Below are 23,087 nucleotides of genomic sequence, written 5' to 3' on the forward strand. Positions count from 1 at the left end.
ATGAGATAGAAAGATAGATAAATATGAGAAATATATGAGATAGATAGATAGATATGAGATAGATAGATAGATAGATATGAGATAGATAGATATGAGATAGATATGAGATAGATAGATAAATATGAGATAGATAGATAAATATAAGATATATATGAGATAGATAGACATGAGATAGATAGATATGAGATAGATAGATAGATAGATATGAGATAGATAGATAGATAGATAGATAGATAGATAGATAGGAGATAGATAGATAGATAGGAGATAGATAGATATGAGATATATATATATATATATAGATAGATATATAGATATGAGATAGATAGATAGATAGATAGATATGAGATAGATAGAAAGATATGAGATAGATAGATATGAGATAGATAGATATGAGATAGATACATATGAGATAGATAGATAGATAGATATGAGATAGATAGATATGAGATAGATAGATAGATAGATAGATATGAGATAGATAGAAAGATATGAGATAGATAGATAGATATGAGATAGATAGATATGAGATAGATAGATATGAGATAGATAGATAGATAGATATGAGATAGATAGATGTGAGATAGATAGATATGAGATAGATAGATATGAGATAGATAGATAGATATGAGATAGATAGATAGATAGATATGAGATAGATAGATATGAGATAGATAGATATGACATAGATAGAAAGATATGAGATAGATAGATAGATATGAGATAGATAGATATGAGATAGATAGATATGAGATAGATAGATATGAGATAGATAGATATGAGATAGATAGATATGAGATAGATAGATATGACATAGATAGAAAGATATGAGATAGATAGATAGATGTGAGATAGATAGATGTGAGATAGATATGAGATAGATGTGAGATAGATAGATAGATAGATATGAGATAGATAGATGGATAGAGCTATAGAGGGAGATCGTCTTGAAGAGCACAGCTGCACTAATATGTGACCTCCACTAGAGTGAGTATACACCAAGGGATGCTCTCCGGAAGGGTAAGGTCCATGGACATCAGATACGTTTTGGTGGATTCCCTTCGCTCTCCATTGACATCTAACATAACTAATCCCGGGGCGCATTATGGACATTAGCCTCATTATGCATCCATAACGTGATGTACATTGCCTTCATAAGACATCATAATCCCCCTGGGGAGGAATGCTTCTATAACACAGCATGGGATTAGCATTTCAAAATAAAAATATCCTACGCAAAGCTTATAGACCAGACTGTCTGTTCTATGCCTCCATACTGGGGGTCTATAGCTACTCATGGACACTTGGAGGGAGATTTTTTAAAACCTGTCCAGAGGAAAAGTTGCTGAGTTGCCCATAGCAACCAATCAGATCGCTTCTTTCATTTTTCATAGGTCTTTTCAAAAATGAAAGAAGCGATCTGATTGGTTGCTATGGGCAACTCAGCAATTTTTCCTCTTGACAGGTTTTGATAAATCTCCCCCAAGGACTCTGAATTATACAAAGAGATATGGGGATAACCCCAAATGTATTCCCCACAATAAAGTGCATGTGAAGGACTCAGCGTGACAAAGTACTCACCTGTGTGGTATAGTACTTGGGTTTATCATTATCCAATCTACCTCTCAGCTACTGAAGTAAAAATAGTAGTGTGTAAGATAGTGTTTCCCAACCAGGGTGCCTCCAGCTGTTGCAAAACTACAACTTCCAGCATGACTAAGGACCAAGTGTAGGTCCGAAACGCGTCGGCTATGTTGTCTTGTCTGAATACGACCCAATAAAGAAGAAGCTGCTTTTACCTGCAATCCGGTGCCGGACCGTTTCTCTTTTTTTGTGCACACACGCGGTCAGGGACGCTGCTGACCAGGTGCAGAGAGGTGGGAGGAGAGCTGTCGTTCTGGTTCATTTACTAAATATGTCACTCCAAGGTAAACCGAAACCTACACATCTGGAGGAAATGCTCCCCCAGAATGTATGAAAAAAAAGATGCAAAAAAACAACTTGCGCAACATTTTGCGCATAAAAAAAAAACAGGGGGTAAAACAGGGGTATAATCTTTGATACATGTCCCCCCATTTTCTTAAGTACTGCTCCACCCCTCCTCCCTATGGGCAACCCATTTTGTAGCAGATAAATATTGCCACTGCCATCTTGCAGCCACTTATCAATTCTCTTTACAGAGACCAATATGAACCACCATTAGGCCCTGTTCACACTGAGTAATTCCTCTTGAATTCTCCGCTACAAACTAATGCACATCTCCTCTGCCCATTGACTTTAAAGGGGTACTCCGGTGAAAACCTTTTTTCTTTTAAATCAACTGGCTCCGGAAAGTTAAACAGATTTGTAAATTACTTCTATTAAAAAATCTTAATCCTTCCTGTACTTATTAGCTGCTGAATACTACAGAGGAAATTCTTTTCTTTTTGAAATGCTCTCTGATGACATCACGAGTACAGTGCTCTCTGCTGACGTTATAATAATAAGTCTTTAATTATTTTTTTATTGTTGTCCTTAGTGGGATTTGAACCAAAGGCCCCAGCACTGCAAGGCAGCAGTGCTAACCACTGAGCCACCATGCTACCCTTCCCATACGTCTGCTATGCACGGTTGTTAAAATGGACAGAGATGTCAGCAGAGAGCACTGTGCTCGTGATGTCATCAGTGTTCCAAAAAGAAAGGAATTTCCTCTGTAGCATTCAGCAGCTAATAAGTACTGGAAGGATTAAGATTTTTTAATAGAAGTAATTTACAAATATGTTTAACTTTCTGGTACCAGTTGATTTAAAAGAAAAAAGGTTTTCACCGGAGTACCCCTTTAATGTTTTTTCTGCTGTCCTGTTCACACTGCGGAAATTCCGACGCTGAATTCTGTTCCGCTTGAAGAATGAGCATGTTCATTCTTCAAGCGGAATCCGCTAGCAGAAATCAATAGAAGTCAATGGTAAAAAAAAAAAATTCCGCCCGACATCGTTCTCGCGCGGAATTTGCGCTCAATTTGCGCGCAATTTGTGTGGAATTCGCGCACAAAAGGCTGAAAAGCCCATCACTGCTTTCTCCCCCATTTCCGCGTGCAATTCTGCGCGCAATCCCGCACGCAATTCCGCGCAAATAAAATGATTTTTTCCGCCCATAAATTTTTCGTCGAGAATTACTCTTGATTTACTCAGTGCGAACATACCCCTACAGTTCACCAAGATTTTCTGAGGACTAAACGGGTAAATGTGAGTGATATGGTAGTGAAGAGTGTGAGACCAGAATACAGCCTCACGGAGAGCTGTAATGTGGCCATATTAGTGGTCACCCAGCTTTCCCAGATACAGATGAGGACTATACTGGTGACATGATCAGTATGACCTCCAGAAGACAAAGGCTTCTCCCCCCCTAGCTGCTCGTTCCCACCATGGGACACCCTGGCATTTCCTGTTTATTGCAGATATTGTGAGGTTAATGACCTACACAAGTCTTTCCGAATAAGCTTGTTAATCTCTGGGATCTACATCTGTATAAAAGAGACTGTGCTACATTACAGCGTATAGTGCCAGGAAAAGTATTTGCCCCCACAGTAGGTCCATATTAAGTTTTATGAGGTTGTTCCGAATTTTTGGTAAGTTGCCTACGAGCAGAAAAATTATTATATATATATATATATATATATATATATATATATATATAATCTGGATTTTAAATTCTGAACAATTCCATAAAAGAAGGTATTTTGGTATCAGAAAATTGTATTGAAATAAAACTATCACCCCAACATATGTAACATACTAAATTGTACTGGATTCGGCATGCTTTCGCGTGATTCACCTATGACAGGAAGTTGTGTAGTCCTCCCATTGTCAATGTGTTGTCATCTCAAGAGTTCCTCGGGTCCTCCTCTCTTGACATGAAGTTGTGTAGTCCTCTCATTGTCAATGTGTTGTCATGTCAAGAGTTCCTCGGGTCCTCCTCTCTTGACATGAAGTTGTGTTGTCCTCTCATTGTCAGTCTTCAGCTCTTCCCCCTCTCCTGACAAGAAGTTGTGTAGTCTTCTCATTGTCACTGTGGTGTTGTCTCAGTTGCTCCCCATGTTACTTCTGGTCACACGACCACAGTTTGTACCCTGAAATAAACAATACTGCGCAAGTGCGAGTCCTCTCAATCCCTGCGTAGGTACAGCCAAATGATAGACATTATGGGTACAAGCAAACAATGGCATAGCCATTCTGCTCATTGCAAAGTGCTGCTCTTGTCCAAATGTATAATATGGGGGGGGGGGTGACACCGATGCAGGGTGCACAGGGAGGGGAGGGTGTCAACTGACCTGACACGGGTGTCTCCTTATATCCCGCACTGGTGTTATCACCCCCCCCAATTTGAGTAAGAGCAGCACTTTGCAGTGAGCAGAATGGCTATGCTGTACAGTACAGTATCCAGAAATCTAAAAGAACACTTCTCCCTCTGTTCTAAGACAATGCATCATGATCATCTGCTGCCTTTAGGAGGCATGGCTGGATCTTGTCTCTGAGCTCTAGCCCCGCCCCCTGCATGATGTCATCATCTCTGACCAGTCCCTACAGCTACATAACCATCTCCCTGTCATATACACATTTATATATAATTATGGGGAGAATGATGTGTATTTACATGCTGCCCTGTGCTAAACAATGCCACAGGCAGAGGAGCAGGCAGGGAATAAATACAGCAGGTGTTGCAGATTTACTGACTGCAGAGCTGTTACAGCATGCGCTCCGGCCCCTTCCCCTGGCCGTAAGCGCACAGTCCTCCTCTCCCCTGCTGCCAGTGGGGCAGGGATTCGCATCGCGGGACGCGCCCGCATGCGAATCCCAGCCCGTCACTTACCACGCTCCTCTGCTGCTTTTTCCTCTGCTTCTCAGCCCCGGCACGAGCGTCCCTGTCTCCTAGGACGAGTACGCTCATAATTATGTGAAACACCTGACACTTTTCTAAAAGTCCCTAGACCCCTCACTCTTCCCTGCCGGATCTTCAGTGCCCCTAGCCTGAGATTAAAGGGGTACTCCGGTGAAAACCTTTTTTCTTTTAAATCAATTGGTGGCAGAAAGTTAAACATATTTGTAAATTATTCTATTAAAAAATCTTAATCCTTCCAGAACTTATTAGCTGCTGAATGCTACAGAGGAAATTCCTTTCTTTTTGGAACACTGATGACATCACGAACACAGTGCTCTCTGCTGACATCTCTGTCCATTTTAGCAACCATGCATAGCAGATGCATAGCAGATGCATAGCAGATGCATAGCAGAAGAATGCTAAGGGCAGCATGGTGGCTCAGTGGTTAGCACTGCTGCCTTGCAGCGCTGGGGACTTGGGTTCAAATCCCACTAAGGACAACAATAAATAAAGACTTATTATTATAATAACGTCAGCAGTGAGAACTGTGCTCGTTATGTCATCAGAGAGCATTCCAAAAAGAAAAGAATTTCCTCTGTAGTATTCAGCAACTAATAAGAACAGGAAAGATTAAGATTTTTTAATAGAAGTAATTTACAAATATGTTTAACTTTCTGCCACCAGTTGATTTAAAAGAAAAAAGGTTTTCACCGGAGTACCCCTTTAAGCGTTCCATACTGTCTGTTTGCCTTGCCCTGGTTCTGACCCTTCTGCTACGTTATTTGACTCCGCACCTTTGCAGCCTGCCTTGACCTTCCGCTATCTCCGACTACGCCTCTGCCTCATCCTTCTGTACTTCGCCTCGCCCAGCTACCTGTGTGGTCGAGTCGTATCGGGGGTAGCGACCTGGGTGTCTCCTGCCGCAGCAAATCCATCCTGCCTTGTGGCGGGCTCTGGTGAAGACCAGCGGCACCTTAGACTCCGCTCCCCGATACGGCCCCTGTCATCAGCCACACAGGTCAGTGGATCCACATCCAGCACCGTTACAAGAGCAATAGTCTGCTGTGTACTGAAATGTTCTGCAACAACTCTGGGCAGGAGTACTCTGGGCAGGAGTACTCTGGGCAGGAGTACTGTGGGAGGAAAGTAGGGTGGGAGGGCTGTGATCAAGAGCTGACAGAAAGCAATGCATTCTGGGAATTGTAGTACTGAGCAACTTCTCAACCAGGAAATAGTGAGATGACAAGGTAGGGAAGAGAATGACATGCCCACAAAACATATGGATTTTGGTGATTTGTTGGGGTTGACAGCAGTTTCAGGTGGCTGGGGACACTACTGAGCAGGGGAAAATTCCAAAGACGCAGCGCTTCAGCTGCACTTCGACCTCTTCATCCATTCAATTGGTGTGAGTGCTAAAGGTCAAATATTCCATCTTCCTTATTACAGACTGGTGTTTACAATGACGGTGACAGGGGCCCTTTAAATAATTTCATCTGACATACAAAAAGGAAAAATAAATATTACTAGTGCACATTACCTCTCAGCATCCGTTCTGTTAAGTGTGCTCTTATATAATGTGTCCGGAGCGTCAGCTCAGCTGTTTATGGCACACTTGCTGACTTGGCATTTGGCTTTTTCTACCCTCCGATTTTAGAAACATCTAACCAGCCTGGCCCGGCACACTGTGAGGAGAAGACCAGGGTGAGCGTTACTGTCCCACAAGGGTTATCGCAGTCTGAGCCGTAGGAACCACTAAAACCAATGATCAGAACTTATCAAGAGTCTATCAGAGGAGATACCTACATAGAATAGTGCCACAGCATCAGAGGAGATACTTACATAGAATAGTGCCACAGCATCAGAGGAGATACTTACATAGAATAGTGCCACAGCATCAGAGGAGATACCTACATAGAATAGTGCCACAGCATCAGAGGAGATACCTACATAGAATAGTGCCACAGCATCAGAGGAGATACTTACATAGAATAGTGCCACAGCATCAGAGGAGATACCTACATAGAATAGTGCCACACCATCAGAGGAGATACCTACATAGAATAGTGCCACACCATCAGAGGAGATACTTACATAGAATAGTGCCACAGCATCAGAGGAGATACTTACATAAAATAGTACCACAGCATCAGAGGAGATACCTACATAGAATAGTGCCACAGCATCAGAGGAGATACTTACATAGAATAGTGCCACAGCATCAGAGGAGATACTTACATAAAATAGTACCACAGCATCAGAGGAGATACCTACATAGAATAGTGCCACAGCATCAGAGGAGATACTTACATAGAATAGTACCACGGCATCAGAGGAGATACCTACATAGAATAGCACCACAGCATCAGAGGAGATACCTACATAGAATAGTGCCACAGCATCAGAGGAGATACCTACATAGAATAGTGCCACACCATCAGAGGAGATACCTACATAGAATAGTGCCACAGCATCAGAGGAGATACTTACATAGAATAGTACCACGGCATCAGAGGAGATACCTACATAGAATAGTGCCACAGCATCAGAGGAGATACCTACATAGAATAGTGCCACAGCATCAGAGGAGATACCTACATAGAATAGTGCCACAGCATCAGAGGAGATACTTACATAGAATAGTACCACAGCATCAGAGGAGATACCTACATAGAATAGTGCCACAGCATCAGAGGAGATACCTACATAGAATAGTGCCACAGCATCAGAGGAGAGACCTACATAGAATAGTGCCACAGCATCAGAGGAGATACTTACATAGAATAGTACCACAGCATCAGAGGAGATACCTACATAGAATAGTGCCACAGCATCAGAGGAGATACCTACATAGAATAGTGCCACAGCATCAGAGGAGATACCTACATAGAATAGCGCCACAGCATCAGAGGAGATACCTACACAGAATAGCGCCACACCATCAGAGGAGATACCTACATAGAATAGTGCCACAGCATCAGAGGAGATACCTACATAGAATAGTGCCACAGCATCAGAGGAGATACCTACATAGAATAGTGCCACACCATCAGAGGAGATACCTACATAGAATAGTGCCACAGCATCAGAGGAGATACCTACATAGAATAGTGCCACAGTATCAGAGGAGATACCTACATAGAAGAGTGCCACAGCATCAGAGGAGATACCTACATAGAATAGTGCCACACCATCAGAGGAGATACCTACATAGAATAGTGCCACACCATCAGAGGAGATACTTACATAGAATAGTGCCACAGTATCAGAGGAGATACCTACATAGAATAGTGCCACAGCATCAGAGGAGATACCTACATAGAATAGTGCCACACCATCAGAGGAGATACCTACATAGAATAGTGCCACACCATCAGAGGAGATACTTACATAGAATAGTGCCACAGCATCAGAGGAGATACTTACATAGAATAGCGCCACAGCAGCAGAGGAGATACCTACATAGAATAGCGCCACAGCATCAGAGGAGATACCTACATAGAATAGCGCCACAGCAGCAGAGGAGATACCTACATAGAATAGTGCCACCGCATCAGAGGAGATACCTACATAGAATAGTGCCACAGCATCAGAGGAGATACCTACATAGAATAGTGCCACAGCATCAGAGAAGATACCTACATAGAATAGTGCCACACCATCAGAGGAGATAACTACATAGAATAGTGCCACAGCATCAGAGGAGATACCTACATAGAATAGTGCCACAGCATCAGAGGAGATACCTACATAGAATAGTGCCACAGCATCAGAGGAGATACCTACATAGAATAGTGCCACAGCATCAGAGGAGATACCTACATAGAATAGTGCCACAGCATCAGAGGAGATACTTACATAGAATAGTGCCACAGCATCAGAGGAGATACCTACATAGAATAGTGCCACAGCATCAGAGGAGATACCTACATAGAATAGTGCCACAGCATCAGAAGAGATACCTACATAGAATAGTGCCACAGCATCAGAGGAGATACCTACATAGAATAGTGCCACAGCATCAGAGGAGATACCTATATAGAATAGTGCCACAGCATCAGAAGAGATACCTACATAGAATAGCGCCACAGCATCAGAGGAGATACCTACATAGAATAGTGCCACACCATCAGAGGAGATACCTACATAGAATAGTGCCACAGCATCAGAGGAGATACCTACATAGAATAGCGCCACAGCATCAGAGGAGATACCTACATAGAATAGTGCCACACCATCAGAGGAGATACCTACATAGAATAGTGCCACAGCATCAGAGGAGATACCTACATAGAATAGTGCCACAGCATCAGAGGAGATACCTACATAGAATAGTGCCACAGCATCAGAGGAGATACCTACATAGAATAGTGCCACAGCATCAGAAGAGATACCTACATAGAATAGTGCCACAGCATCAGAGGAGATACCTACATAGAATAGTGCCACAGCATCAGAGGAGATAGCTATATAGAATAGTGCCACAGCATCAGACGAGATACCTACATAGAGTAGTGCCACAGCATCAGAGGAGATACCTACATAGAATAGTGCCACAGCATCAGAGGAGAAACCTACATAGAATAGTGCCATACCATCAGAGGAGATACCTACATAGAATAGCACCACAGCATCAGAGGAGATACTTACATAGAATAGTGCCACAGCATCAGAGGAGATACCTACATAGAAGAGCGCCACAGCATCAGAGGAGATACCTACATAGAATAGTGCCACAGCATCAGGGGAGATACCTACATAGAATAGTGCCACAGCATCAGAGGAGATACCTACATAGAATAGTGCCACAGCATCAGAGGAGATACCTACATAGAATAGTGCCACAGCATCAGAGGAGATACCTACATAGAATAGTGCCACACCATCAGAGGAGATACCTACATAGAATAGCACCACAGCATCAGAGGAGATACCTACATAAAATAGTGCCACAGCATCAGAGGAGATACCTACATAGAAGAGCGCCACAGCATCAGAGGAGATACCTACATAGAATAGTGCCACAGCATCAGGGGAGATACCTACATAGAATAGTGCCACAGCATCAGAGGAGATACCTACATAGAATAGTGCCACAGCATCAGAGGAGATACCTACATAGAATAGTGCCACAGCATCAGAGGAGATACCTACATAGAATAGTGCCACACCATCAGAGGAGATACCTACATAGAATAGCACCACAGCATCAGAGGAGATACCTACATAAAATAGTGCCACAGCATCAGAGGAGATACCTACATAGAATAGTGCCACAGCATCAGAGGAGATACCTACATAGAATAGTGCCACAGCATCAGAGGAGATACCTACATAGAATAGTGCCACAGCATCAGAGGAGATACCTACATAGAATAGCGCCACAGCATCAGAGGAGATACCTACATAGAATAGTGCCACACCATCAGAGGAGATACCTACATAGAATAGTGCCAAACCATCAGAGGAGATACTTACATAGAATAGCGCCACACCATCATAGGAGATACCTACATAGAATAATGCCACAGCATCAGAGGAGATACCTACATAGAATAGTGCCACAGCATCAGAGGAGATACCTACATGGAATAGCACCACAGCATCAGAGGAGATACCTACATAGAATAGTGCCACAGCATCAGAGGAGATACCTACATAGAATAGCACCACAGCATCAGAGGAGATACTTACATAGAATAGTGCCACAGCATCAGAGGAGATACCTATATAGAATAGTGCCACAGCATCAGAGGAGATACCTACATAGAATAGTGCCACAGCATCAGAGGAGATACCTTTATAGAGTAGCCCACAGCATCAGAGGAGATACCTACATAGAGTAGCCCACAGCATCAGAGGAGATACCTACATAGAGTAGCCCACAGCATCAGAGGAGATACCTACATAGAATAGTGCCACACCATGAGTGGAGATACCTACATAGAAGAGTGCCACAGCATCAGAGGAGATCCCTACATAGAAGAGTGCCACAGCATCAGAGGAGATAACTACATAGAATAGTGCCACAGTATCAGAGGAGATACCTACATAGAATAGTGCCACAGCATCAGAGGAGATACCTACATAGAAGAGTGCCACAGCATCAGAGGAGATACCTACATAGAATAGTGCCACAGCATCAGAGGAGATACCTACATAGAATAGTGCCACAGCATCAGAGGAGATACCTACATAGAATAGTGCCACACCATCAGAGGAGATACTTACATAGAATAGCGCCACAGCATCAGAGGAGATACCTACATAGAATAGTGCCACAGCATCAGAGGAGATACCTACATAGAATAATGCCACAGCATCAGAGGAGATACCTACATAGAATAGTGCCACAGCATCAGAGGAGATACCTACATAGAATAGTACCACAGCATCAGAAGAGATACCTACATAGAATAGTGCCACACCATCAGAGGAGATACTTACATAGAATAGCACCACAGCATCAGAGGAGATACCTACATAGAATAGTGCCACAGCATCAGAGGAGATACCTACATAGAATAGTGCCACACCATCAGAGGAGATACCTACATAGAATAGTGCCACAGCATCAGAGGAGATACCTACATAGAATAGTGCCACAGCATAAGAGGAGATACCTACATAGAATAGCACCACAGCATCAGAGGAGATACCTACATAGAATAGCGCCACACCATCAGAGGAGATACCTACATAGAATAGTGCCACAGCATCAGAGGAGATACCTACATAGAATAGTACCACAGCATCAGAGAAGATACCTACATAGAATAGTGCCACAGCATAAGAGGAGATACCTACATAGAATAGTGCCACAGCATCAGAGAAGATACCTACATAGAATAGTGCCACAGCATAAGAGGAGATACCTACATAGAATAGTGCCACAGCATCAGAGGAGATACCTACATAGAATAGCACCACAGCATCAGAGGAGATACCTTCATAGAATAGCGCCACAGCATCGGAGGAGATACCTACATACAGTGGGGATCAAAAGTTTGGGCACCCCAGGTAAAAATTTGTATTAATGTGCATAAAGAAGCCAAGGAAAGATGGAAAAATCTCCAAAAGGCATCAAATTACAGATTAGACATTCTTATAATATGTCAACAAAAGTTAGATTTTATTTTCATCATTTACACTTTCAAAATAACAGAAAACAAAAAAATGGCCTCTGCAAAAGTTTGGGCACCCTGCAGAGTTAATATCTTGTACTGCCCCTTTGGCAAGTATCACAGCTTGTAAACACTTTTTGTAGCCAGCCAAGAGTCTTTCAATTCTTGTTTGAGGTATCTTTGCCCATTCTTCCTTACAAAAGTCTTCCAGTTCTTTGAGATTTCTGGGCTGTCTGTCACGCACTGCTCTTTTAAGGTCTATCCATAGATTTTCAATTATGTTGAGGTCAGGCGATTGTGAAGGCCATTGCAAAACCTTCAGTTTACGCCTCTTGATGTAATCTCCAGTGGATTTCGAGGTGTGTTTAGGATCATTATCCATTTTTAGAAGCCATCCTCTCTTTAACTTCAGCTTTTTCACAGATGGCATCAAGCTAGCATCCATTTTATTGAATCCATTTTTATTTTATTGAATCCATTTTTCCTTCTACTCGTGAGATGTTCCCTGTGCCACTGGCTGCAATACAACCCCAAAGCATGATTGATCCACCCCCATGCTTAACAGTTGGACAGAGGTTCTTTTCATTAAATTCTGTTCCCCCTTCTTCTCCAAACGTACCTTTGCTAATTCCGGCCAAAAAATTCAATTTTAACCTCATCGGTCCACAGAACTTGTTTCCAAAATGCATCAGGCTTGTCTATATGTTCATTTGCAAATTTCAAATGCTGATTTTTGTGGTGAGGACGTAGAAGAGGTTTTCTTCCGATGACTCTTCCATGAAGACCATATTTGTACAAGTATCTCTTTATAGTGGAATAGTGTACCACAACTCCAGTGTCTGCCAGATCTTTCTGGAGGGATTGTGCAGTCAAACATGGGGTTTAAATAGTTTTTCTCACAATCCTGCGAGCTGTTCTGTCTGATATTTTTCTTGGTCTTCCAGATCTTGCTGTAACGTCCACTGTTCCTGATGACTGCCATTTCTTAATTACATTCCGAACAGAGGATATTGACATCTGAAAACGTTTTGCTATCTTCTTATAGCCTTCTCCAGCTTTGTGAGCGTCAACTATTTTCAGTTTCAGATTTCTAGACAACTGCTTAGAAGAACCCATGGTGCTGATTGTTGGGGCAAGGTCAGATGAGTCTGGGCATTTAAAACCTTTGAGATTGGTATCACCTGGTCTTCCCAGATGATGAATGAGAACAATCTATGACACTGGCAGGTCTCAGCTTTGCAAAGGGGGCAGTACATGCTATAAATTCTGCAGGGTGCCCAAACTTTTGCAGACGCCATTTTTTTGTTCTCTGTTATTTTGAAAGTGTAAATGATGGAAATAAAATCTAACTTTTGTTGACATATTATAAGAATGTCTAATCTGTAATTTGATGCCTTTTGGAGATTTTTCCATCTTTCCTTGGCTTCTTTATGCACATTAATACAAATTTTTACCTGGGGTGCCCAAACTTTTGGGGTTTGGGGTCTGATATTACTATAGTGATCTTGTTTAGGGTCTGATATTAGTATAGTGATCTTGTTTGGGGTCTGATATTACTATAGTGATCTTGTTTGGGGTCTGGTATTACTATAGTGATCTTGTTTGGGGTCTGATATTACTATAGTGATCCTGTTTGGGGTCTGATATTACTATAGTGATCTTGTTTAGGGTCTGATATTAGTATAGTGATCTTGTTTGGGGTCTGGTATTACTATAGTGATCTTGTTTGGGGTCTGGTATTACTATAGTGATCTTGTTTGGGGTCTGGTATTACTATAGTGATCTTGTTTGGGGTCTGTTATTAGTATAGTGATCTTGTTTGGGGTCTGGTATTACTATAGTGATCTTGTTTGGGATCTGATATTAGTATAGTGATCTTGTTTGGGGTCTGGTATTACTATAGTGATCTTGTTTGGGGTCTGTTATTAGTATAGTGATCTTGTTTGGGGTCTGGTATTACTATAGTGATCTTGTTTGGGGTCTGATATTAGTATAGTGATCTTGTTTGGGGTCTGGTATTACTATAGTGATCTTGTTTAGGGTCTGATATTACTATAGTGATCTTGTTTGGGGTCTGGTATTACTATAGTGATCTTGTTTAGGGTCTGATATTACTAAAGTGATCTTGTTTGGGTTTTATATTACTATAGTGATCTTGTTTGGGGTCTGATATTACTATAGTGATCTTGTTTGGGGTCTGATATTACTAAAGTGATCTTGTTTGGGTTTTATATTACTATAGTGATCTTGTTTGGGGTCTGATATTACTATAGTGATCTTGTTTGGGGTCTGATATTACTATAGTGATCTTGTTTGGGGTCTGATATTACTATAGTGATCTTGTTTGGGGTCTGATATTACTATAGTGATCTTGTTTAGGGTCTGATATTACTATAGTGATCTTGTTTGGGGTCTGATATTACTATAGTGATCCTGTTTGGGGTCTGATATTAGTATAGTGATCTTGTTTAGGGTCTGATATTACTATAGTGATCTTGTTTGGGGTCTGATATTACTATAGTGATCTTGCTTAGGGTCTGATATTACTATAGTGATCTTGTTTGGGGTCTGATATTACTATAGTGATCTTGTTTGGGGTCTGATATTACTATAGAGGTCTAGTCTGGGGTCTGATATTACTATAGTGATCTTGTTTGGGGTCTGATATTACTATAGAGGTCCAGTCTGGGGTCTGATATTGCTGTAGAGGTCTAGTCTGGGGTCTGATATTACTATAAAGGTCCAGTATGGGGTCTGATATTACTATAAAGGTCCAGTCTGGGGTCTGATATTGCTATAGAGGTCCAGTCTGGGGTCTGATATTGCTATAAAGGTCTAGTTTGGGGTCTGATATTGCTATAAAGGTCTAGTTTGGGGTCTGATATTGCTATAAAGGTCTTGTCTGGGGTCTGATATTACTATAGAGGTCCAGTATGGGGTCTGATATTACTATAGAGGTCTAGTCTGGGGTCTGATATAACTATAAAGGTCTAGTCTGGGGTCTGATATTACTATAGAGGTCTAGTCTGGGGTATGATATTGCTATAAAGGTCCAGTATGGGGTCTGATATTACTATAGAGGTCTAGTCTGGGGTCTGATATAACTATAAAGGTCTAGTCTGGGGTCTGATATTACTATAGAGGTCTAGTCTGGGGTCTGATATTACTATAAAGGTCTAGTCTGGGGTCTGATATTACTATAGAGGTCCAGTCTGGGGTCTGATATAACTATAAAGGTCTAGTTTGGGGTCTGATATTGCTATAGAGGTCCAGTCTGGGGTCTGATATTGCTATAAAGGTCTAGTTTGGGGTCTGATATTGCTATAAAGGTCTAGTTTGGGGTCTGATATTGCTATAAAGGTATAGTTTGGGGTCTGATATTGCTATAAAGGTCTAGTTTGGGGTCTGATATTGCTATAAAGGTCTAGTTTGGGGTCTGATATTGCTATAAAGGTCTTGTCTGGGGTCTGATATTGCTATAAAGGTCTAGTTTGGGGTCTGATATTGCTATAAAGGTCTTGTCTGGGGTCTGATATTGCTATAAAGGTCTAGTTTGGGGTCTGATATTACTATAAAGGTCTAGTTTGGGGTCTGATATTGCTATAAAGGTCTAGTTTGGGGTCTGATATTACTATAGAGGTCTAGTCTGGGGTCTGATATTACTATAGAGATCTAGTCTGCGGTCTGATATAACTATAGAGGTCCAGTCTGGGGTCTGATATAACTATAAAGGTCTAGTCTGGGGTCTGATATTACTATAGAGGTCCAGTCTGGGGTCTGATATAACTATAAAGGTCTAGTCTGGGGTCTGATATTACTATAGAGGTCCAGTCTGGGGTCTGATATAACTATAAAGGTCTAGTTTGGGGTCTGATATTACTATAGAGGTCCAGTCTGGGGTCTGATATAACTATAAAGGTCTAGTCTGGGGTCTGATATTACTATAGAGGTCTAGTCTGGGGTCTGATATTACTATAGAGGTCCAGTCTGCGGTCTTTTTATATAAGCCATGCCCCTCACGGTCACTCCCATAATCTTGCATGGATGTTGCTTGTTTGCGCCCCCTAGTGGCGGGGCACATACTGCAATGGTCTCCCGTCCCCGCAAACATACGCAGACACCGGGTGACGAGCATTATCTGACCCACAGTGGTGACTGGTAACACTAGGTGTGTGGACTCCGTAATCTATACAGTGGGCGGGCCCACGTGTAGCCCCTCCCACGCCTCTTGATCACACGTATTTGCACTGACATGAAGTCTCCGCCCACTCAGCAGATTTCTCTCGAACGCCCCGCCCCCGGGGACTAAACCCAGAGGCTAGGCCCCGCCCCGGCTCACGTGACTCCGCCGGGCTCTCTCACGGCTCTGAGGTGGAGCTGCGCCGCCATTTTCCCGTCCGCTCCCGTTCTCTGTCCCTCAGCGCCGTACGGCGGCCAGTACCGGCGGCTCCTGGGCGTGAGCCGGGCCCAGAGTGTCTGTGAGAGTGAGGCCGTCCTCCCCTAATGAGCAGGTGTGCGGCCGGGCTGCTCACACCGGATCCCGCGTCCCGGGCCTCATCCCACTGATCTGTGTCACCAGGCGCTGCCATGTCCGGACAGAGCATCACGGACCGCATCACGGCGGCGCAGCACAGCGTTACCGGATCCGCCGTGTCCAAGACCGTGTGCAAAGCCACGACCCATGAGGTGATGGGCCCCAAGAAGAAGCACCTGGACTGTGAGTACTGGGACCGGAGGGGATGCGGGACCCCAATGTGAAGGGACCGGAGGGGATGTGGGACCCCAATGTGAGGGGATGAGGGACCCCAATGTGAGGGGACCGGAGGGGATGCGGGACCCCAATGTGAAGGGACCGGAGGGGATGAGGGACCCCAATGTTAGGGGATGAGGGACCCCAATGTGAGGGGACCGGAGGGGATGCGGGACCCCAATGTGAGGGGATGTGGGACCCCAATGTGAGGGGATGGGGGACCCCAATGTGAGGGGATGGGGGACCCCAATGTGAGGGGATGTGGGACCCCAATGTGAGGGGATGCGGGACCCCAATGTGAAGGGACCGGAGGGGATGTGGGACCCCAATGTGAGGGGATGAGGGACCCCAATGTGAGGGGACCGGAGGGGATGCGGGACCCCAATGTGAGGGGATGAGGGACCCCAATGTGAGGGGACCGGAGGGGATGCGGGACCCCAATGTGAAGGGACCGGAGGGGATGAGGGACCCCAATGTGAGGGGACCGGAGGGGATGTGGGACCCCAATGTTAGGGGATGAGGGACCCCAATGTGAGGGGACCGGAGGGGATGCGGGACCCCAATGTGAGGGGATGTGGGACCCCAATGTGAGGGGATGTGGGACCCCAATGTGAGGGGATGGGGGACCCCAATGTGAGGGGATGTGGGACCCCAATGTGAGGGGATGCGGGACCCCAATGTGAAGGGACCGGAGGGGATGTGGGACCCCAATGTGAGGGGATGAGGGACCCCAATGTGAGGGGACCGGAGGGGATGCGGGACCCCAATGTGAAGGGACCGGAGGGGATGTGGGACCCCAATGTGAGGGGATGAGGGACCCCAATGTGAGGGGACCGGAGGGGATGTGGGACCCCAATGTTAGGGGATGAGGGACCCCAATGTGAGGGGACCGGAGGGGATGCGGGACCCCAATGTGAGGGGATGTGGGACCCCAATGTGAGGGGATGTGGGACCCCAATGTGAGGGGATGGGGGACCCCAATGTGAGGGGATGGGGGACCCCAATGTGAGGGGATGTGGGACCCCAATGTGAGGGGATGTGGGACCCCAATGTGAGGGGATGGGGGACCCCAATGTGAGGGGATGGGGGACCCCAATGTGAGGGGATGGGGGACCCCAATGTGAGGGGATGGGGGACCCCAATGTGAGGGGACGGGGGACCCCAATGTGAGGGGACGGGGGACCCCAATGTGAGGGGACCGAAGGGGATGGGGGACCCCAATGTGTGGACTGAGGGGGCAGTGTGTTGTGGGGGTCACCTGTTTATTGAGGGGTGCTATGTGTTGTGTAATCTGTGGTCTGATCACTTAGGGGGGCAGTTTATTATAATTACCCCCTGTATGATCTCACAGGGGGGCAGTAAATTGTTTTGACCCCTTTGCCTGGTAATAGAGGGGTGCAGTATATTGTGGGGACCCCCTGCCTGGTCATAGTGGGGGGCAGTATATTGTGTGGACCCCCTGCCTGGCCATAGTGAGGTACAGTGCATTGTGGGGACCCCCTGCCTGGTCATAGGGGGGGGGCAGTATATTGTGGGGACCCCCTGCCTGGTCATAGTGGGGGGCAGTATATTGTGGGGACTCCCTGCCTGGTCATAGTGGGGGGCAGTATATTGTGGGGACCCCCTGCCTGGTCATAGTGGGTGGCAGTATATTTTGGGGACCCCCTGCCTGGTCATATGGGGGGGCAGTGCATTGTGGGGACCCCCTGCCTGGTCATAGTGGGGTACAGTATATTGTGGGGACCCCCTGCCTGGTCATAGTGGGGTACAGTATATTGTGGGGACCCCCTGCCTGGTCATAGTGGGGTACAGTATATTGTGGGGACCCCCTGCCTGGTCATAGTGGGGGGCAGTGCATTGTGGGGACCCCCTGCCTGGTCATAGTGGGGGGCAGTGCATTGTGGGGCCCCCCTGCCTGGTCATAGTGGGGGGCAGTGCATTGTGGGGCCCCCCTGCCTGGTCATAGTGGGGGGCAGTGCATTGTGGGGACCCCCTGCCTGGTCATAGTGGGGGGCAGTGCATTGTGGGGGCCCCCCTGCCTGGTCATAGTGGGGGGCAGTGCATTGTGGGGACCCCCTGCCTGGTCATAGTGGGGGGCAGTGCATTGTGGGGACCCCCTGCCTGGTCATAGTGGGGTACAGTATATTGTGGGGACCCCCTGTCTGGTCATAGTGGGGTACAGTATATTGTGGGGACCCCCTGTCTGGTCATAGTGGGGTACAGTATATTGTGGGGACCCCCTGTCTGGTCATAGTGGGGTACAGTATATTGTGGGGACCCCCTGCCTGGTCATAGAGGGGTGCAGTATATTGTGGGGACCCCCTGCCTGGTCATAGTGGGGTACAGTATATTGTGGGGACCCCCTGCCTGGTCATAGTGGGGTACAGTATATTGTGGGGACCCCCTGCCTGGTCATAGTGGGGGCAGTATATTGTGGGGACCCCCTGCCTGGTCATAGTGGGGTACAGTATATTGTGGGGACCCCCTGTCTGGTCATAGTGGGGTACAGTATATTGTGGGGACCCCCTGCCTGGTCATAGTGGGGGCAGTATATTGTGGGGACCCCCTGCCTGGTCATAGTGGGGGCAGTGCATTGTGGGGACCCCCAGCCTGGTCATAGAGGGGGGCAGTGCTTTGTGGGGACCCCCAGCCTGGTCATAGAGGGGGCAGTGCAATGTGGGGACCCCCTGCCTGCGGTCCTGTGTAATGGGGGTCTCTTGCACAGCTGGCCATCTGCTCTGCTGTCAATCGTGGTGAAGTATAAAGGGGTCCTCCAGCTAAGCCCCTGTTCACATGAGCGTTGTGACGTTTCTTTTATAATGGGAACCTCAACGCTGACAGAAAAGCTGCGGCAGTGGATGGTCTCCGGAGTCAGTCAGGGTTGTGTCGTTATATTCCTATACAGTGTATACTGTCACCTCTTCATTGTTACCAACTGGGAACAGACGCTCTCCTGGTCATGTGACCATCGCACAGCTGCAGGGTACGGTACAGTAACAGGCCCTGCACCTGTCACATGACCCGGACACATTGGCGTCTATTGCTTCATGAAAACGTCGGCGACTTCCTAATAGACTTGAGTTTCAGTTCTCTGTGTGTCACGTCCTCAGCTTCTCACAGCTGAGGGTTTGTTACAGTCGCGTCTAGTACAATCTCTCTTCTTGGCATCTATAGCACAAATCTGGCTCCTTCCTGATAGATTTGATACAATGTATCGCAGTGGTCTCCAACCTGCGCACCTCCAGATGTTGCAAAACTACAACTCCCAGCATGTTGGACTATATAGTAGTATCTAGTATAGGTCAACGTTTCCCAACCAGGGGTGCCTCCAGCTGTTGCAAAACTACAACTCCCAGCATGTCAGACTATATAGTAGTATATAATATAGGTCAACGTTTCCCAACCAGGGGTGCCTCCAGCTGTTGCAAAACTACAACTCCCAGCATGTTGGACGATATAGTAGTATATAATATAGGTCAACGTTTCCCAACCAGGAGTGCCTCCAGCTGTTGCAAAACTACAACTCCCAGCATGTTGGACGATATAGTAGTATCTAGTATAGGTCAACGTTTCCCAACCAGGGGTGCCTCCAGCTGTTGCAAAACTACAACTCCCAGCATGTTGGACGATATAGTAGTATCTAGTATAGGTCAACGTTTCCCAACCAGGGGTGCCTCCTGCTGTTGCAAAACTACAACTCCCAGCATGCCCGGACAGCCGTTGGCTGTCCGGGCATGCTGGGAGTTGTAGTTTTCCAACATCTGGAGGTCCGCAGGTTGAAGACCACTGATGTATCGGTTACTTTTTGTTTACATTAAGACATTGCAGAAAAGCAATATAGGTCAGTGTTTCCCAACCAGGAGTGCCTCCCGCTGTTGCAAAACTACAACTCCCAGCATGTTGGACTATATAGTAGTATATAATATAGGTCAACGTTTCCCAACCAGGAGTGTCTCCAGCTGTTGCAAAACTACAACTCCCAGCATGTTGGACTATATAGTAGTACCTAGTATAGGTCAACGTTTCCCAGCAAGGGGTGCCTCCAGCTGTTGCAAAACTACAACTCCCAGCATGCCCGCACAGCCGTTGGCTGTCCGGGCATGCTGGGAGTTGTAGTTTTGCAACATCTGGAGGTCTGCAGGTTGAAGACCACTGATGTATCGGTTACTTTTTGTTTACATTAAGACATTGCAGAAAAGCGGCCCTTATGTCAACTGTATGTATTGTAGCCCGTACCTACCTGGCCAATCAGAAGTACCAACAGGTGTCACATGTCACCTCCACCCGCTGTGGCCCCCTCTAGTGTAGACTCAGGGAACAGCATCTCCCAGCCTGTAGTCTTTTTTTTATTTATTTTTTGCCCCTAGGATTGGCCCCCAGCACTTGGTTACATTGTATGAGACGCAGAGACCATAGTTTCTTCTCACCTGTTAATTGAAGGTGTGAACAATGACCTAGGTCCGAGAAGGACAAGGATTTTACTTTTGAGTGATAGATTTTATTGTGGAGGGAATGATATATGGGACGCACCGTATGTGACCCGGTGGGGTCGGGTGTCTATGGAGATGACTGCTTTGTTGGTGGATACAGGATGTATCTGTGTACTGGCTGAGCAGGGTTCTTGCTTTACAGGCTCTCATGGAGGTTGTGCTTTTCTGCATTATTAAAGGGGTATTCCCATTTTATACAAGATGGGTGCAATCTCAAGGGCCACCCATGGTTCTGGTCTGCGGGGAAAAAAACTTTGGAAAACTTAAAGGGCTACTTTTTATTTATTTTTATTTTTTTTAAATCAACTGGTGCCAGACAGTTAAACAGATTTGTAAATGACTTCTATTAAAAAAAAATCTTAATCCTTCCAGTACTTATTAGCAGCTGTATGCTACAGAGGAAATGCTTTTCTTTTTTAATTTATTTTTTTGACTTGTCCACAGTGCTCTCTGCTGACACCTGATGCCCGTATCGGGAACTGTCCAGATCAGGAGAAAATCCCCATAGCAAACCTATGCTGCTCTTGACAGTTCCTGACATATACAGAGGTGTCAGCAGAGAGCACTGTGGACAAGACAAAAAAGAGATTAAAAAAAGAAATGAGTTTTCTCTGTAGCATACAGCTGCTAATAAGTCCTGGAAGGGTAAAGATTTTTTTAATAGAAGTCATTTACAAATCTGTTTAACATTTTGGCACCAGTTCATTTACAAAAAAAAAAAAAAGTTTTTCACCGGAGTACCCCTTTTTAAAAGGGGACACTGCATCGTCTTTAGGATTGTCAGTCTTGAAGCTCAGACCCTAACCCAGTGTTACCCAATCAGGATACCTCCAGCTGTTGCAAAACTTCAACTCCTAGCATGCCCGGACAGCCGTTGGCTGTCCGGGCATGCTGGGAGTTGTAGTTTTGCAACAGCTGGAGACACCCTGGTTAGGAAACACTGCCTTAACCAATCATAAAGTTATGCAAATATGGGAATACCTCTTTATCTGCATGGTGGTCTGAACACTGTGGCCCCTATAGGTAGGGAAGCTATGGAGGACATGTATAGGCTTCTTTTTCAAGCCGTTGGACCTGTGTTCATCTCACCTTCAGGAAAGGGTGATCTAGGCCAGTGTGTCTCCAGCTGTTGCAAAACTACAACTCCCAGCATGCCCAGACAGCCAAATGCATGGGAGTTATAGTTTTGCAACAGCTGGAGGCACCCTGGTTCGGAAACACTGCTCTAAGAAGAAAGGCTAAGCTGTTATTTTATTTATTTATTTTTTTTTTTTAACCTCCAATATTTAATTGTAAGTGTCCGGACCCTTAGGTAGAACGAGGTTATGTCATGAATGTGTTGTCTCTAAATTATTCACTGTTGTAGACTGTTCCTGTGAAGGCAATCTGCAATTCTTGTTACATTATATTTGGTCTTTTGTGAAATCGCCCAGAATGGAGGGAAAACTGGGAGTAGTAGTTGCAGAAAAAAAACTAGTGAAGTCCTGTACAGACCACACTTCATGCTCCAGCTCCCCAAATATACACCCCTTGGCCACTTTTTTAGGGAAACGTTTGTTAACACAAATAGTTAATCAGCCAAATCCTTTGGCAGCAACTCAATGCATTTAGGCTTGTAGACGTGGTCAAGACAAGCTGCTGAAGTTGAAACTGAACATCAGAATGGGAAAGAAAGGGGATTTAAAGGGGTACTCCGGCGCTTAGACATCTTATCCCCTATCCAAAGGATAGGGGATAAGATGCCTGATCGCTGGGGACCCCCGTGATCTTGCACGCCGCACCCCGTTTAAAATCAGTCCCCGAAGCGTGTTCGCTCCGGGTCTGATTACTGTCGATCCGCCCCATCAATGCAAGCCTATGGGAGGGGGC

At 45.3% G+C, this 23,087-nt stretch overlaps 1 protein-coding gene across 16 annotated transcripts in view; it reads left to right on the top strand.

The window, feature by feature from the left end:
* The first annotated feature begins 16,275 nt into the window (after positions 1-16,275).
* The window catches only part of PICALM (phosphatidylinositol binding clathrin assembly protein), a 129,882-nt gene continuing 123,070 nt past the window's right edge, over positions 16,276-23,087 (top strand). For 3 of the 16 annotated variants that reach the window (XM_056561300.1, XM_056561305.1, XM_056561308.1), the window contains exon 1: positions 16,280-16,695. In XM_056561300.1, the coding sequence (XP_056417275.1) occupies positions 16,566-16,695 (130 nt within the window). In that variant the 5' untranslated portion in view covers positions 16,280-16,565. Of the gene's footprint in view, positions 16,696-23,087 lie in introns of all 16 variants that reach the window. The other 13 variants (XM_056561306.1, XM_056561309.1, XM_056561307.1 and 10 more) reach the window with 10 other exon arrangements.

This window comes from Hyla sarda, chromosome 2 (assembly GCF_029499605.1).
Source record: "Hyla sarda isolate aHylSar1 chromosome 2, aHylSar1.hap1, whole genome shotgun sequence".
Classification (NCBI taxonomy): Eukaryota; Metazoa; Chordata; class Amphibia; order Anura; family Hylidae; genus Hyla; species Hyla sarda.